Source organism: Notamacropus eugenii, chromosome 2, assembly GCF_028372415.1.
Source record: "Notamacropus eugenii isolate mMacEug1 chromosome 2, mMacEug1.pri_v2, whole genome shotgun sequence".
In the NCBI taxonomy this organism is placed as follows: domain Eukaryota; kingdom Metazoa; phylum Chordata; class Mammalia; order Diprotodontia; family Macropodidae; genus Notamacropus; species Notamacropus eugenii.
The window spans coordinates 76,130,825-76,147,508 of record NC_092873.1 but is presented as its reverse complement, the minus strand read 5'-3'; the positions used below and the strand labels follow the sequence as shown (position 1 = coordinate 76,147,508).

Here is a 16,684-nt window from a genome sequence, read left to right as displayed (position 1 = left end):
GGGGATGCTGCCATTTGAGGTCTTTGGCTAGGCCCCAACTTCCCATGGCTGCTTGCTTTGCATTCAGTGGCATCTGTCCCAGTAGTAGGAGGGCACTCCCAGCCCTGTCTTTCCCACCCCCTCACCTTCTCCCCAGCCCCAGCCCTAGCCCCAGCCCCAGCCCCATGACAAAGTGAAATCCACCACCATCCCCATTCCAATTCTGTCTGCTCCAGGGTCTACACAAAGCAGCCGCACACTCCATCGCTCAATCATTCTCTTGCACGCATTCTCTCTTTCACGCCCTCTTGGCACTGGAGCTCAGGCTGCTCCTCACTAGGCCTTCTTACACTTCCCCTTCTTCTCTCGCTGTTGGAACTTCCGGAGCCGCCGTGCCCACGTGTCCCTCCACTGGATCACCAGGCTGGTTTTATCAGCCACGATGCCATTCTGATCAGGAGAGTCCTCGTCATTTCCCAGCAGCAGGTATTTCTTCAAGGCTTTGATTTTAGGGCACTTACAAGCCACGTCCCTTGAGCGGATCCATAAGCTCTGGTCTCCCCTCCGGATCCGGCTGGTGCCCTGTTTGTATACGGAGATGATGTTGACTGTGAATTTCCACCAGTCCCCAGCCTTATCAGCCTTCAAAATGTGGATCTGGACAGCTGGAAGAAACCAACATACAAGCAGCATTAAGGAGGTTGGGAATCCTTGCCACAGAAATACCACCTTCAAAGACAAGCAAAATGGGGAGTGGGTACAACAAAGAGCACTTTTAGTATGATTTGTTCTAAGTGTACTTTATCAGGGACCAAAAAACCCCACTGCCTGTGGACCTTTGGTATTTATTTTGGGATAAATCAAGTCCCATGTGTGAGAGGGGAGGCCCAATGTTTCTGGTGGATAATATCAAAGGGTAAAATTATTAAACACAAGAGTTAGGTTAACCTTGCCTAGGTTGAATAAACACTACGTCCCGAAGTTGGTCCTTCGCCCTCCCCATCAAACCCACAAATACATACACATGTACTGGGGCAGGAAGGCTCCTATTGCCCTGTCCCTGTGACAAGTGATTTGGGGCCTGGGGAAACACGATAGAGGTGGTTAAGATTCCTGGGCTGGGAGAGAAGAAAGGTTCTGTATCATGGACTTGCTGTATCTGCCCTACGGAACTTTACCTCTCAAGCGAGGGTTTAGTTGGGTCCCAAAGCAGCCTCTAGCTTCTCCCTACAAATTAGTTTTGGAGCAGTCTTCCTCAAACACTACTTTTCACACGTAAGCTAGGTGGTGCGGTGTTATGGAGCAAGAAGCCTGCCGTCAGGAAGATCCAGATACAAATTCCACCTCATATTCTTCCTAGTCAAGTGACCCTGGGCAAGTCACTTAACCTCTTCGCATCAGTTTCTCCATCTATAAAATAATAGCACCACCTACCTTACAGGGTTGTTGGGAGGATCTAATTATTATAATATGCTTAGCACAGTGCCTGTCACATGGGAGGTACTATATAAATGCCCTTGTTATGATGTCCCATTACTGCTCTGCCCCAAATCCTTTGAGAGCTCTATCATGCCCATTTGCCATTTTTTTTTTTTTTGAGGGAGAAGGGTCAGTTCTTGTGATTTTATGGGATTCCTATGGTGGAAATTCCCTCTACTAATGCATATTAAGCAACTGATCCTACTTAGGTCCTCCAGGGTCAAAGAGAACAATTCTAATCTCTTTTTGATCAGTCTTGAATGATTAATAACACCCTTTCCTTGGGGCTCTGCACGATCACTAGCATGTTCCCCCACAGAATGTATAGAAACTGCTCTCCCTGGCACTGAAGATAGCTTCAGTTTGGGCCAACAGAGCATACAGATAGTTTGGTTCATGCCCAGAGTTTCCCCAGGAACACCAGAATTTGACTTATATCTACATCTGCAAAACAAGATTAAAAAAGCTTTCTGCTTCTATGCAAGCCCTCCGGCCACCAAAACACTGAGTGACATAGTGGACAGGGTCAGGGAGTCAGGAAAACCTGCATTCAAATCCAGACTCAGTCACTAGCTATGTGACCCTGGGCAAGTTACAGAACTTCTCTCTGACTCACTTTCCTCATTTGTAAAAATGTAGGCAGTACTATTACATATCTCATCATTTGTCAATATCAAATGACATAACATATGCAAAGCACTTTATAAACCTTAAACTCCTATACGTTAGCTGTTATGCAGTGTGAGAATTACTGCTTCTATTTTACAAGGAAACTGAGGCTAAGAAAAAATGTGACAGACATAGCACAAAGCTAACGTGTCCGAGCTGCGATTCAAACCCATGTCTCCTGACTCAAAATTTAGTGCTCTTTTTAGTACTTGATAACCTTATTAGCCCTAAGAACCACATATTTCACAGGGCCTCAGGAAGGTTGGAGGTAGCTTGGAGATAATCTAGTCTAACCTCATTTTATTGTGAAGAGAATCTAAGACAGGTCCAGGGAGACCAAGATAACCCAAGAAAAGTTAAATGGATTGTAAAATGGGATTGTTGTCTTTGATGAATTTAAACCACTTGGCTGAGAGGAGCTACAACCTCAGATACCGAATAAACTGGTGACTGCCAAACCACTCTCAGGGATATTAAAAAGAATGTGGACAACAGAACTGACCCCACGGGACCTGAGGAGGGCAAATGTTTCAGTTCTCAAAAAGAGAAAAGGATGGAATTTCTAAACTATGGGCCAGAGAGCTTTACTTTGATTCCTAGAAATTTTTTTAAAAATATTATTAAAGATTATTTTTTACTTTTTTCAAATCTTATTTTTAATTTATGGAATAAAACAAGCATTTCCATAATATAATACAATAAAAAAGGACGATTACACGTGAAACTGCAAATCTACTATGCACAATTTCTACGCAACAAAGTTATCTTGTAAATTTTTTTTTTCCTCCCCCCTTCTCCCTAGAGAAAACTTCCATTAGACCCAAATAGGTGTGTGTGTGTGTGTGTGTGTGTGTGTGTGTGTATATATGTATATGTATATGTATATATGTGTGTGTATACATATATATTATATGTATGTGTATATATGTATAATTATTCAATACATCTGGATACAGATAGCATCTTTCTTCATATGTCCTTTATAATTAATTTGGGTATTTATAGTATTCAAAATAACTTATTCACTCAAAGTCATTCTTAAAACAATACTGCTGTTACTGTATAGAATGTTCTCTTGGCTCTGCTCATTTGGTTTTTTCTTATTTTGTGCAAGTCCTTCCATGTTTTTCTAAAATCACCGAGTGCATCATTTCTCATGGCACAGTAGTATTTGTCACAATCATATACCACAACTTGTCCAGTCATTCCTCAACTAGTGGGCATCCGTGCAATTTCCAGTCCTTACCCTCACAAACAGAACTGCTGCTAAAAAATATTTTAATTGTTCAGTGAATGTCTAGAAAAAGAAGCAGTTAAAACAAAAGACTCAACCTGATTTTTTCATAAAGAACAGGTCATGCCAGGCTAACCTTTTTTCCTATTTTGGCATGGTTATTAAACTACTATCAATCAGGGATTTTAGTAAAGCATTTGATAAAACTGTTACATTAATCTTATGGGAAAGATAAGCCTAGATGGGGGCACAGATTCAAAACTGACTGAATGGCTGAACTTGTGTCAAGTGAGCGGGAAGCCTCCAATGGAATGCTCTAGGGATCTGTGCTGGACTCTGGTATTCTTTAATATTTTTATCAGTAACCATATAGAGATGGTATGGATGACATCCTTGTTGAATCTGCAAATGGCAAAAAGCATGGAGAGAGAGATCCCCAGACATCTTGATAGGCTATAACATGGAGCCAGATCTAGTAAGATGCAAGTCAATAAGGTTAAATGGCTAGGTCAAAAATGACTTTACCAGTACAGGGGAAGGGAGAAATGGTTAGCAGTATTTGTCTGAAAAAGAGGTGGTGATTTTAGTGGACTGAAGTTTCAATGTGAGTCAACAGTTTGGTATGGCAGCCAAAAAATCTAAGACTATGTTAAAAGAGGTCGAACTTTCAGGAATAGAGAGATGAAAGTCCTACCTATCTTCTGTCCTGGTCAGAACATATATGGAGAACTGTGTTCAGTTTGAAGCAACACATTTTAGAAAGGACATTGAGAGAATCCAGAGGAGGGCATCCAGAGGTGAAGGACCTCAGTGATGTTGTTTTTCAGTTCTTTTTCAGTCATGCCTGACTCTTCATGACCCCTTTTGGGATTTTCTTGGCAAAGATGCTGGAGTGGTTTGCCATTTCCTTTTCCAGCTCATTTTACAGATGAGGAAACCAAAGCCAAGAGTGTCAAGTGACTTGCCCAGGGTCACACAGCTAATAAGTGTCTGAGGCCAGAAGTAAACACAGGAAATGAGTCTTCCTGACTCCAGGTCCAGTACCCTATCCACTGGTTGAAGGAACTGGGTCTAAGCCTGGGGCATGATCGCTGTCTTCAAGTATTTGAAAGACTTTCATGTCAAAGACCAATTGGACTTATTCTGGTTTGCTCCACAAGGCATCACCAGGAGGACAGAGTATTAAGTGGCAAAAAGGCAAGGGCTGGTCCACCTTTTGTCAGGTATTTTGTACAGCAGATTCTCTTTGGGGCATGGGCTGGTCTAGACAGCCACTAAGGCAGCTAAACCTAAACCAAAAACACTTTGATTCTTTTAGCCACTTGTTTAAAGTCACACAGGTAAGTAAGCAGCAGAGCTGCAATTCAAACTTCTGATTCCAAATGCAGCATTCTTTCCATGATATCACTGCCTCCAGAATGGAGAGGGAACCAAAGGAGCAGAGGGGCAAAATAAGGGAACAGGAGAACAGGAAGAGGGCAAAAAGGAGGAAGAGCAGGCAGCAGGAGAAGAAGGTGGCTGGGCCCCTGGCTCTGCAGCACAGATACCCTGGGCCATCTTGGGCCTTTCTGGCTGCACCCAGTACTGAGTCTGGGGCTTTTCCCTTTGACTTTCAAAGAAGCCTCTCAGCTCCCTACAGCACACGTATTCTTGACTCAGCTCGAGCCTGTGGGTGGCACTTCCTGTTGCCTGGAGCTGGCAGGAGATGTCTCAGGGTAGCTTGGCTCTATGCCTAGCCCTTCATTTTCATGTGCCCATAAAACACAAGAGTTTGATCCATCACCCACAGTCTGGAAGTGAACCTCATAGCTACTTCCTAGTTCTGCTCTACCTCGCCTGGTTGTTGCATAGTTTAAATGAGAGGATGTATGTATAATCTATAGAACTATGAGCTATAATTATTAATCGAGGTTCTGGAATCTCCTTGTGAGGTGGAGAATGGGTGAGGATGTGACTCTGTGTCTCCAGATTACAGATAGAGAAAATGAGGTTGAACTAAACCTTAAGAAGATTCAGAATGCAAAATCAAATCTCCAAATGAGGATTCAAACATGTTCAAGGTGCTTTCTTCCCCACCCCCATTGTTTTTCAACTAAGAACAGTAAACTGGGGAGCAGTAGGTACATGACCATATCATACACCAAACTGGCCATAGACCAACTGGTCATATACCAAATCTGTAACAAATTTGTAAGTCTACAGCTAGACTTCAGATCTACAGAGAGGAAAGGCTGCCTTTTTCCTTGGGCTCCTACTGTATCCCAGGTCACCGGGTCCACATTTGACTGTGACATTAGGAGGTCTGGCCCCTGAACTTGTTTGGTCCTGGTCCTAGTCAAAGATGGGCAGGGTATAGCTAGGTCCAAGGGAGAAATGAGGACTGACTCATCATCCTGGTGGTAAGAGAGATGTCTGCTTTTTTCCAAATTTTCCTTTCAGATGTTCCTGGGCATCCCGAACTTTGCACTCCATCCTCAGGGCTCCAAAGAATGGCTGCCATGGCAACCGTTTCCATGTTTTAGTCACTAAGAGATTCAACACTCAGCATGAACTCTGAGGGGGAGGAGGAAAAAAAAAACCTTCCAGTACGGAGAAGTGAATGAGCTCTGTTTTTGACTGTGGAGACCCAGGTCACCATGGCAACCAAATGCCCCAAACCTCAGCGATGGGGAGACATAGGATGATGTCTCCCCACTGGCACCCTCAGTTTTCCTGAGCCACAGTTTCCTCAGGCCTAACTGAACCAGAATGTAGAATGAGTCACCTTCAGGAAGTTGTGTTTCCCTCAAGACCTCCGGTGCTTCCTGGCCTTCTCTGGGGGGACTGAGGGTGGGGTGTTGTGGGGAGAAAACATGCAACTAGCTCCTTCAGCAGAGTCCTAACTGAAGGATGTAGCTGCAGGCTGCTTTGGGCCATGCTTAACATTCATATGATCTAGAGTTGGAAGGGACTTATACCCTCTTTTGACAGATGAGGAAACTAAGGCCCAGAGAGGGAAAATGATTTGCCTGAGATTACACAGCTAGTAGCTATAGGAGGTGGGACTTCAACTCAGGTCTTCTTGTTCCATATCCAGTGCTCCTTCCACTGGGCCTTGATGGACATCTTGGGCCTCAGCTTAGTGTTATTTTGGAAACTGAGTCACAAATAGAAAACTGATTACTGAACACTTAAGTATCTAAGGGAGATGTTTCAGATGGACATGGCCCAATTGATAGGTATCTCCTTCTCATGCTATAAAGAGCTAGACAACTAAAAGTCGGAGGGAGGGGAGAAGTGATTGGCTGCTACAGAATTAGTGTGGCTGTGATAGAAAAAACATGGAATTGAAGTTAGGAAAAAGCCAATTCTTAAGGAACCCAATGTTGCTCATGGCAGAAGCAACTAAATTTCTAGGGATAACCTGTGCCTAGGTCATGCCCTTTTTTCTAATTATTATTTATCTCTGTGCCTGAAGGTGACAATGATTCAGGGAGAAAAAGAATGGTAAATTCTTTTAATGGTAAAGACTTTCCCAGTGGGCAGAAAGCTATGTGATAGAAGAGACAAAGGAGGTACAAAATCTGTTTAGGACCAGGAGCCTCTTGGGATTCTACTTCCATATTGCTCTTTGGAGAACTGGAGCCTTCCTTGGCTACTACTGGATTGGGACTATTGCCCTTGGCCTGGAAATCTCTTGGTTGGCAACTGTGGCTGTTGGAAACCTTCCTGAAAAGGCAACTCAATTCCTGGAGCAGGAATAAGGACTTTAAAGAAGTCAGGTGGTGGTTGTTGTCCTTCATGCTCAAAGAGGACCAAAATGACATCACCATGTCAGGGTCAAGGTACAGTGTGTCCAACTATGGCTGATCAGACTAATAAGAGCTTGGACTGCTCTACCACAGGTCAGGCACAAATAGTCCATATGATCATTTGGAATGGAAATATCTCTAAATTTACTTAGTTCATGTTTCTTTTGAACTAATGTAATTCTGCTTCACTAACAGAGCACAGTGCCTTTTCTGATGTGGGCATGCCTTTCTGGGTGGTCCTGTGCCAGAGTCTCCCATGTCTCATAATCGATTCCAAAGTTCTTCAGAGAGATCTTGAGAGTGTCCTCGTATAGCTTCTTCTGAGCACTTGCTTCATATGAGTTCTCTGCAAAATATTCTTTTAGGGAAACATACATTTGGCATTGAACAGTGTGGCTAGCCCATCAGAATTGCACCATCTGCAGTAGAGTTTTGAATGTTTGACAGTTTATCTCAAGAAAGGACTTCAGTGTCTGGCACTTTATCTAGCCAGGTTATCTTCAGAATCTTCCTAAAACAATTCAAATGGAAGTAATTCAGTTTCTTGCCATGGCACTGGTATACCGTCCAGGTTTCATAGGCATACAACAATGAGTTTGGCACAAAGACTCTGTAGACCTTCAGTTTGGTGGGCAGCGTAATACTTCTTTTCTCTCATACTTTCCTTCAAAGCCTCCCAAACACTGAGCTAGTTCTGGGAATGTATGTATGTATGGGAATGAACCTCATCATCTATGTGTACATCCTTGGAAAGTATACTGACAAGGTAAATGAACTCATCTGCAGCATTCAAAATTTCTCCAATCACTATAATGAATAGTTCCTTCTATGAATGGTGTGGTACTGGCTGGTGGAGAACTTCTATTTTTTGAGTGTTGATTATCAAGCCAAAATCAGCACAAGTGGCAGAGATTGAGTGCACAGTCATCTGCAAACAAAAAGTCATGTACCAACTCCTCCTTCACTTCAGTCTTGGCTTGTAACCTTTTCAAATTAAATAATTTACCATCAGTGTGGTAGTTGAGCTTGAAGTCATTTTTGTCCTCATTGAAGGCATCCCACAACATCACTTGAAAAAGCATGAGAGCAAGCACACAGCCCCTGCTTCATTCCATTGGTGACTGGAAAAGTGGGAGAGCATCATTCATTATCCAAAACTCATGCAAGCATGCCGTTGTGGAACTAGCATGCAATACTGATGAATTTCTCTGGGCAACCAAGGTTTGCCATGATCTTCCAGTCCTCTCAGATGGTAGGCAATAGGAGGAAGACTGTTTTCTCTCTCACCATACTCCTTCTGATTTTCCTTTAGCCTAGCTCCATATATGGAGACAGAGTCTGGGTCACATACTTCACTCCAGTCTCTTTGGACAAGCTGAGATCCCACGTTTTTGGAATTCCCTAGCCATACCCAAAGAACTGGGACGGCACCTAGGAGCAGGTTCAGGGAGATGACTAGAGGCAGATGGCTAAATGTTAAGAGTGCTTAATCTTTTTTATTTCATTTTCACTACATTCAAAAAACTATGTAGCCACACGATGTTGAATAGCTATATCTTGTGAGTAAGTGTGAGTACGTGAGCGTGTGAGTACGTGTGTGTGTAGTCATTACCACAGGGTGTAGTGTCCAGATACAGTATGGGGGCTCTAAAGCCGTATCTTTCATCCATTTGATATCAAACATTATTTTATATTATCAGCTAAGTAAATTCCAAACCTGGAATGTGTGGGTTTAAACTTCTCAATCTGGTCTCCCTCTTCTGAAAACACCTTCTATAGAAATGGGATGGGGGCAGGAAGCAGGCTGAGTATCCCCCTTTGGTGGCCAAAAATGATATTTCAGACTTTGGGGAGGCTCTCCTACCCATAAGCCCCCAAAGAACTGACATAACTACTGACCTAGAGGCTCAAGAAGAGTGCTACCTGTTCGTCCAAGAAAAGTGCCACCTGGTGGACACCTCAGACATTAGACTCCCTCCCATAAGCTGTCATCCTATAGAACTCCTGCCACTACTAAAGAGCAACCAGATGTTAACAGAGGGAATAGAGCATTCAGAAAGACCGATTCTCTGCAACCTCCTTTGTAACACCAAGAGGCGGCAATGAGGGTGAAGGAATAACATCTAGCTGAACCAAGTGATCTGGTAATGGAAGTTCAAGAGGGCCCATGGTTTATACACCCCGCCCTGGCCTCCTTCCAGCCCCCCTCCAATAATTTTCTATAATCCAGCAAATTCCCAGCAGTGGCTAAAGCTAATAACTCAAACTGTAAATGTTGTTAAGTTTACAAAGGACTATCTTTATAGGAATCCTGTGAGAAGGTGAAGTACTATCAACCCCCTTTTTACAAACAAAGAAACTGAGTAACTAAAAAAAGTGGATTGGCAATGATTAAATGGCTAATAAGTGTCTGGTCCAATAGTCAAATCCAGGTTTTCTGATTCCAAGTTAAAAAGTCAATAAGAAATTGTTAAATACCTTCCACGTGCCAGGCAGGCACTGTGCTACAAAAACAGTTCAGAAAACCAGTCCCTGTTTCAAGGAGCTACCAGCCAAATACGGAAAACAACATGGACACAAGTGTATCTATAGGTTCTTTCTCAATACTACTAAGTGAAACTAGTGCGATCTCTTTTTTTCTCAGATCCTCTCCTTTTGACCTCAGGAGAACCATTTCAGAAACTGCCAAGGGTAGTGTTAGGGACAGCCCTGGGGTGGAGCTGTGGGAGGTGGGGGGGAGATAAAGAAGGGGAAATGTGATTATGTTGGAAAAAACCGTATTTCCTCTAAACTTGGCAAATGCTCTGTACATTACACATAGCATGAAGTATTAGCCCCATATTTTCTTGGGCCAAATCCCTACAGTGTACACAAAGCTGAAAATAGTCAAAATATATCCTAAAATATTAACCTAAAACAGATCAGTAAGATGGGCACTGGCTGTTTCTATGGAACCTATGTAGAGGCAAACTGGAAGATCCTAGGGATTGGCTATATTTGGAGCCTGGGATAAGAAGCTTCAGGTGACAGTGGGTAGAATGTGAAGGGGGAAAAGTCTGAAATAAGGAAACAATGCCCTTTCCCTAGGGATCAGTCAAATGCTGTGGCTGTAGGAACAATGGGGCCACAACTTCAGGGATAGTCCTAAATAGAGTCTTGTGGTGGAATTTGCTCATCTCCCACCCACTCACAACTGCAGTATGACAGCCACTGTACTAGGCCTGTATCAGTCAACTGAGTTAATAAGGAGTCTACACTTGCTGCCTCTCTCAATTTGGCATTATTAACCCACCCTCAGTAAGCCCTGCAATGGAAAGAACTCAGATTTTGTGATCTGAAGTTCATAAGATCACAGGATTAAGAACTGGACCTTATTCTAGTCACTTCATTTTACAAAGAAGGAAACTGAGACTCAGAAAGGGATAGGACATGCCCAAGAGGTCACAGAAGAATGCTTCCAGGTTCTTTGACTCCAAATCTAGTGCTATTTCTACACCATATGCCAACAAAATATAGCCTATGGCATATGTTTTATGTACCTTGGAGCCCCCCCTCCTTTGACAATAATCTTTATGATTCATTTTGTTCCCATTTAGAGTCTCCTTTCTTCGATATCTTTCTTTTATCTCTCTAAATGCAGTCTGTTAACCGCCCTGGATTTCCCTTAACAAGAGTAGAATTTTGTGTGTGTGTGTGTCTCTCTGTAAGGGTCCTTGTCTTTCCCTCAAGCTAAAAGGACATAAGCTGTAAGTTATAGGAGAGATCTTGTATCTTGACAAAAATATCAGCACATTTGGGTTGCTTTTCCAGGCACATTATTTCCTACAGGCTCCTTTTTTAGGTCCAAGAGAGGTTGAGACACTGTTTCCTTTCCCACCAGAACCTTTTTGGACTGTCTGACTGTTTACAAAACTTGGATAAGACAGGAGGCATTCCCTTCCACTGAGATGGAGGACCACCAGGCCTTATCATCTGTCCTGTCAGGCCATTCTGTAGACCCCTGGCACTGTCATTTAACCTAGTGACATAGTTGAAGGATCTCTGAGCCTTGCCATCTGGCCCAACCCTGAACTCTTAGAACTTTTAGCCCTTCCTATCCACTCTTCAGCTGAAGTTTCTTTTATATGTTGTCTCTGCCAGAGACTGAAAAAATGCTTTTCCATTCCTTCATTAATCCGTCCATGTGTTTACTCATTCATTCTGAATCCCTTCCCCTCCTCCCCTTTCCTTCCATTGAACTTCCATATCTCCTGTTAACACGATTCTCAGTTAGACACGGTTCCTTATAAAGGTTTCATGGATGTGTGCTGTCTGACCTCTGAGCCCACGTGCAGTCCAGCATCTCTGAGAATGAAGCATCTGTATATGTGCACATGTGTAACTGACTATCTCATTTTGAAGGTCAAACCTAAGGATCAACTAAGATTGAGTTCTATTATTACTGTAGAGTCAGCTTGGTGATTGTCTTAGCTACTACCATACTGAAACTAGAGTAATAAGGCCCTCAGACACTAAATATTCATACCTTTCCCTGTAGACAGGAAAGGGAACTTACTTCTCTTAAGAAAATGCCTCCTACATTCTCCCTTAGTTTAAAAAAATTATAATCTCTGCAAATTAGATGGACGTAGTCTTCCTTTATGTTGTCTTCCACTAGCAAAACCCCATCAAACAACACAACTGACAGCTTCACTCATCCTTGGAGGAATCATACGTCAGTTCTGTCACTGAGCATTTCTACAGTGACTCGCTGCCATTTATGAAAACTGAATCTCCTCATGTTCTGTGAGGAAGCAAATGCCTCTGAGTACAATGATCTGAAGGCCATATCCTTCACCCATGGATGGATGCACCAGATTAAATAAGGCTGTCTTCAGTCCATGAAGGATTGGGCACTTTAGTTTCCATAGAATATTCAGAGTAGTGGGCAGGAAAAGGGTGATATCACAGAATTTTGGAGTTGGTAGAAGACGCAAACAGTCATCTAAGGGATAAGGATTATCACATTATCTCCTGAAGCAGCACATTTTACTGGAGCTTTAGTTGTTGGAATTTTTTTTCTTGACAAACCTAAATCTGCCTCTTAGTAAATTCCATCCATTGCTCCTGATGCTACCCTTTGAAGCCAGATAGAAATATCTAATCCCTCTTCTACATGATTGATATCATATCAAGACTTCTTTTCTCCAGGCTTCAGCCAATTCTCATACTGCATGTATTCAAGGCCCTGACACTCTCCAGCTTTTCTGCACTTAGCCCTTGTCCTCATCAATGGAAAGGTCCTACTCAAACTGAGACAAATTTGGAATCTTTCTAGAAAGATTCCCAAACTGAGCTTCCTTTTCATCTGGATTTTGATCTGATTTTTCCCACATGGGCCACTTCCTAGAATCAATTGTTTAGATACAAGTTTTGAACTAGCCTCACTCTGGACAACACTCTGGATTTGTAATGCATCATTTTCATATGGAGCTGGTGATTCTCTGGAGCTATTTTTTTTTTAGATGACATACTACCTACCTAGTCTCTTTACTGCTAAGGACGAGATGGCTCTTCCCTATATTATCTTATGTTTCCCAGGATATCAACATTTCACAATCAAGGCTCTATCCACTGTAAAATTATATTATTCCCATTCCTCTCTATTCCCTCTTCATCTGAAGTCAGAGGAACTCCCTACACTGATCTAATAATATGAAATGTAATAGGATCACTTTCAAGGGGTTGCTGGAGCCGGCTCTAACAGGCTCTCAAGAGCTGATTATTAAATTTTCAGGGCAAACATTTACACTTCAGAAACTGGAAAATACTACAAACCAAGGCTCGATGTACTCTTTTGTCAAGCATCTAGTCTTATAAATCATGCAAATTAAACTTAAAAGTTTGTCACATGTATCCTTTTTCTTGGAGAGCCCGTTGTTCAACTTTTGCCAGCAAATTCCTGCACACATGTAAAGTCTGATAACTGGATTAAAAGAATCTGTTGGTTTTAGTAGATTTCAACAGGATACATTATCCAAAAAGCTAATGTTTCCAGGAATAAAGCGATAGTCCTGCCCTGGTTAGACCATACCTAAAATGTTAAATTTGGATCTGGATGCCACATTTTTGGATGGGCAAGTTCATGAATGTCCAGATGAGTTCAAAAGGGATAAAGAAAGACCTTGGGGTTATGTCATACTAGCTGACAGAACTAGGTTTATTCAACCTGAAGATTGGGATTGGGGAGGGGGGGCAGTATATAATAGATGTTTTCAAGTATTTGAAGGGCTATCATATGGAAGAAGTTTAGATTTGTTCTGTTTGGTCCCAGGGTGCAGAAATAGGAGCAATAAGTGAAACATGCAAAGAGACAAATTTAGGCTTAATGTAAGAAAACACTTGTTAACAATTAGAGTTGCCCCAAAGTGGAACATTCAGCTTTGGAAGGTTCTCACGTCAACTTGTCAGACGTGAAGGCTGGACAAAATGGCTGTTGAAGTTCCTTCCAGCATTATAATCCTGTAATTCCATTGTCTCTACTTCCACCTCTAATCTATCACAAAAGGTAGTATGGCATCTCCCTTCTTCATACCTTTGCACTGACCATACCTCGTGCCTGGGGGCAGCAAGGTGGTGCAGTTGATAGAGCACCAGTGCAGGAGTCAGGAGGACCTGAGTTCAAATCTCACCTCAGATACTTGACACTCACAAACTGTGTGATCTTGGGCAAGTCACTTAACCCCAATTGCCTCATCCTGGGTCATCTCCAGTCATCCTGAGGAATATCTGGTCACTGGATTCAGATGGCTCTGGAGGAGAAGTGAGACTGGTGACCTGCACAGCCCTCCCTCACTCAAAACAAAGTCAAGTGCAAGTCATGTTGTTATTTCTCTGATGGCATGGTTTTCTTTGGCAACAAAGGACGAACACATATACCTCATGCCTGGAATGCACTCTCTCCTCATCTCTGCCTCATAGAATCCCTCTGTTCCTTCAAGATACAGCTCAACTGTCCTCATGAGGTCATATGAAGGCTTTCCTGGTACCTCTTCCCCACAATTGTAAGTACGCTCCCTCCTCAAATACTTTGAATTTATTCTCTTGGAATTTACTGCATACATATACACACACCCTTGTTAGAGTGTGAAATTCCTTAAAGATTGTTTCATTCTATTTGCCTAGAATACAGTAGGCACTTAATAAATGCCTGTTAGTGCTTAAAGCACTAGATTTGAGACAGAAAGACCAAGGTTCAAATCCTTACTCTGAAACTTATTAGCTTGGTGGGCAAGCTGCTTACCTTTTGAGCCAGTTTTCTTCATTTGTAAAGTAGGGATAATGTAGCATTGATCTCATGGGGGGGTGTGAGCTCACATAGCACGTACTTAATAAATGTTCATTGATTGATTTGGATGTGACTAGGTAGTTGAAGTGGTTTGCAAACTTGATAGTATTTTTAAAATGTCATCAGTGTTATCCTGCACTGTGTTACCAGATTAAGTTTTCTAGAGTTGACTTTTTTTCTGGGAAAACTTTTTAATATAGGTGCAGTGGGAGAGCTGGACATAGTTTAGATGATTCCAATAACATGCAAAGCATCATAATCTGGAGCAAGTGGGACATAGGCTTTCTTCTCCCCATCAGGCCAGATCAGTGTGTTGGCCTTGGCCACGTCAATGTCATACAGCTTCTTTACCACCTGCTTGACGTGATGCTTGTTGGCCTTGATGTCCTCAGTGAAGACTAGGGTGTTGTTGTCCTCAGTCTTCTTCACTGCAGACTCAGTGGTCAAGGGGAACTTAATGATGGCATAGTGATCAAGCTTGTTTCTCCAAGGGGCACTTTTCCAAGGGTATTTGGGCTGCCTGTGAAGTCTTACTGTCTTGGGTGGCCAGAAGGTGGGGGATGTTTGGATCTTTTTCTTTTTGTAGCTATGGACATCCTTCAACACTACCTTCCTTGGCCTTCAAGGCCTTGGATATGGCTTCTGTCTTGGGCGGGGGACAACAATTTCCTTCTTGGCTTTAGTGGCCATCTTGGGGGGAAGGGTCTAGAGTTGAATTTTGTAAACATGACCCAGAAGTACATTTGTAAAGAGCCATCAGCATCACCAAAACTCTCCCCAAATCAACAAAAGCTTTTCCCATCTCTGGAAAGTCCAAGAATAACGATGCAAGGGGCCATCTAGTCCAGTTCATATTTGATCAGGCATTCCCTGAAAAGTGGACATTTCACTCTCAATACTGGTTAGCCTCCACTTGAAAACCTCTAAGTGATTCCAAACTCACCATCTAAACTTTTAAAGAATGTATTGCTTCTTTTTTGCTTTTAAAAGAAATTTCTGATTATTCCCACTCTCCATCCTACATATCTTTCCATTAAAGAGAATAAAATGGAAGGTAGCAGGTGGTATAGAAAGTCATTCTTTAAATGAAAGGGAAAAAAGAAAAAAAATCAAAGGAAAAAAGGCAAGGAAAATAAAGTTCAATCAAACTAACGAGTGTATGTAATGGAGCTCACCAATTCTTGAGGTGCTTCATTCACAATTTGATTCCCAGGAAGTTTCCCCTTCCAATAACTCAAAATCCATTTCTTAAGAACTCCTGCTCACTATGTCTAGTTCTACCCCCTGGACCCAAACAGCACAAAAAGATCATAAAACCCCAGCTTGAAGGGTACTCAGAGAAGCCATCTAATTTATCCCTTTATTTACAGATTAGGAAACTGAGGTCCAGAAAAGCTAAGTGACTTACCCCATGCCACAATTGTTAACAAATATCAGTGGCCGGGTAGATCTTCCAACTCAGGGGTCAGTGTGCTTTCCATGATACCAAACTTTCTTCTACTGACAACCCTCAGAACCATAAAACTCCAGGAAAAGAGAATAACTCAGTCATAATTCGAATGAGAGCACTAGATAAGAGAATTGTATTTCCCACAAGGATTCTAAGAATAGATGGAGCACCTACTAAAATTTGCTGGTTTCACAATGTCTTTTTCTTGGACTTGTTCTTGTGTCCCAATAGCCAGATCCCTGTGAGTTACCTGAATGCCTCAAAGCAAGCAGACTTAGAAACAGACCTCTTCTGTTGTAGGGAAGCTGGGAAAAAGTCCTCCTTCCATGAACCACAAGAAAGAGACTAGTTTTTCTGAGCTCCAAAAATGTGAACTTTTACTCTCAGAATATTAATAAGCCCTAGATTATTAATAAAACAGTAAGAAAACCACTCCAACTCCTGAGGCCCAGAAACCCATCTCTTTTTTCTCTTTAATCACTGACCATGTACTGCTCCACCACAACCATAAAAACAGGGTTTAGAGTTAGAAGGAACTGGTACGATCTTATAGTCTAGACCCTTTATTTTACACTTGGGGAAACTGAGGGGAGTAGTGATTTGCTGAAGGTCTCATTGTATAGCAAATAGCACAGAAGGGTGGAGAAAACTCTAAACCTTTTTCTGATGTAGTATTGCCATAATGACCTCAGGGCCCATCCTAAAGGTGTTGTGTTCAATCTTTTCAGGTGAGCCTGACTATTCCTTAGACAGCA

General features: G+C 42.3%; 1 protein-coding gene across 1 annotated transcript in view; it reads right to left on the bottom strand.

Annotated features, from left to right (window-relative positions):
- Positions 1-273: 273 nt before the first annotated feature.
- The window catches only part of NTN1 (netrin 1), a 376,740-nt gene continuing 360,329 nt past the window's right edge, over positions 274-16,684 (bottom strand). Inside the window, exon 7 of the mRNA XM_072641064.1 lies at positions 274-644. Coding sequence (XP_072497165.1) covers positions 316-644 — 329 coding nt within the window. The 3' untranslated portion in view covers positions 274-315. The remainder of the gene's footprint in view (positions 645-16,684) is intronic.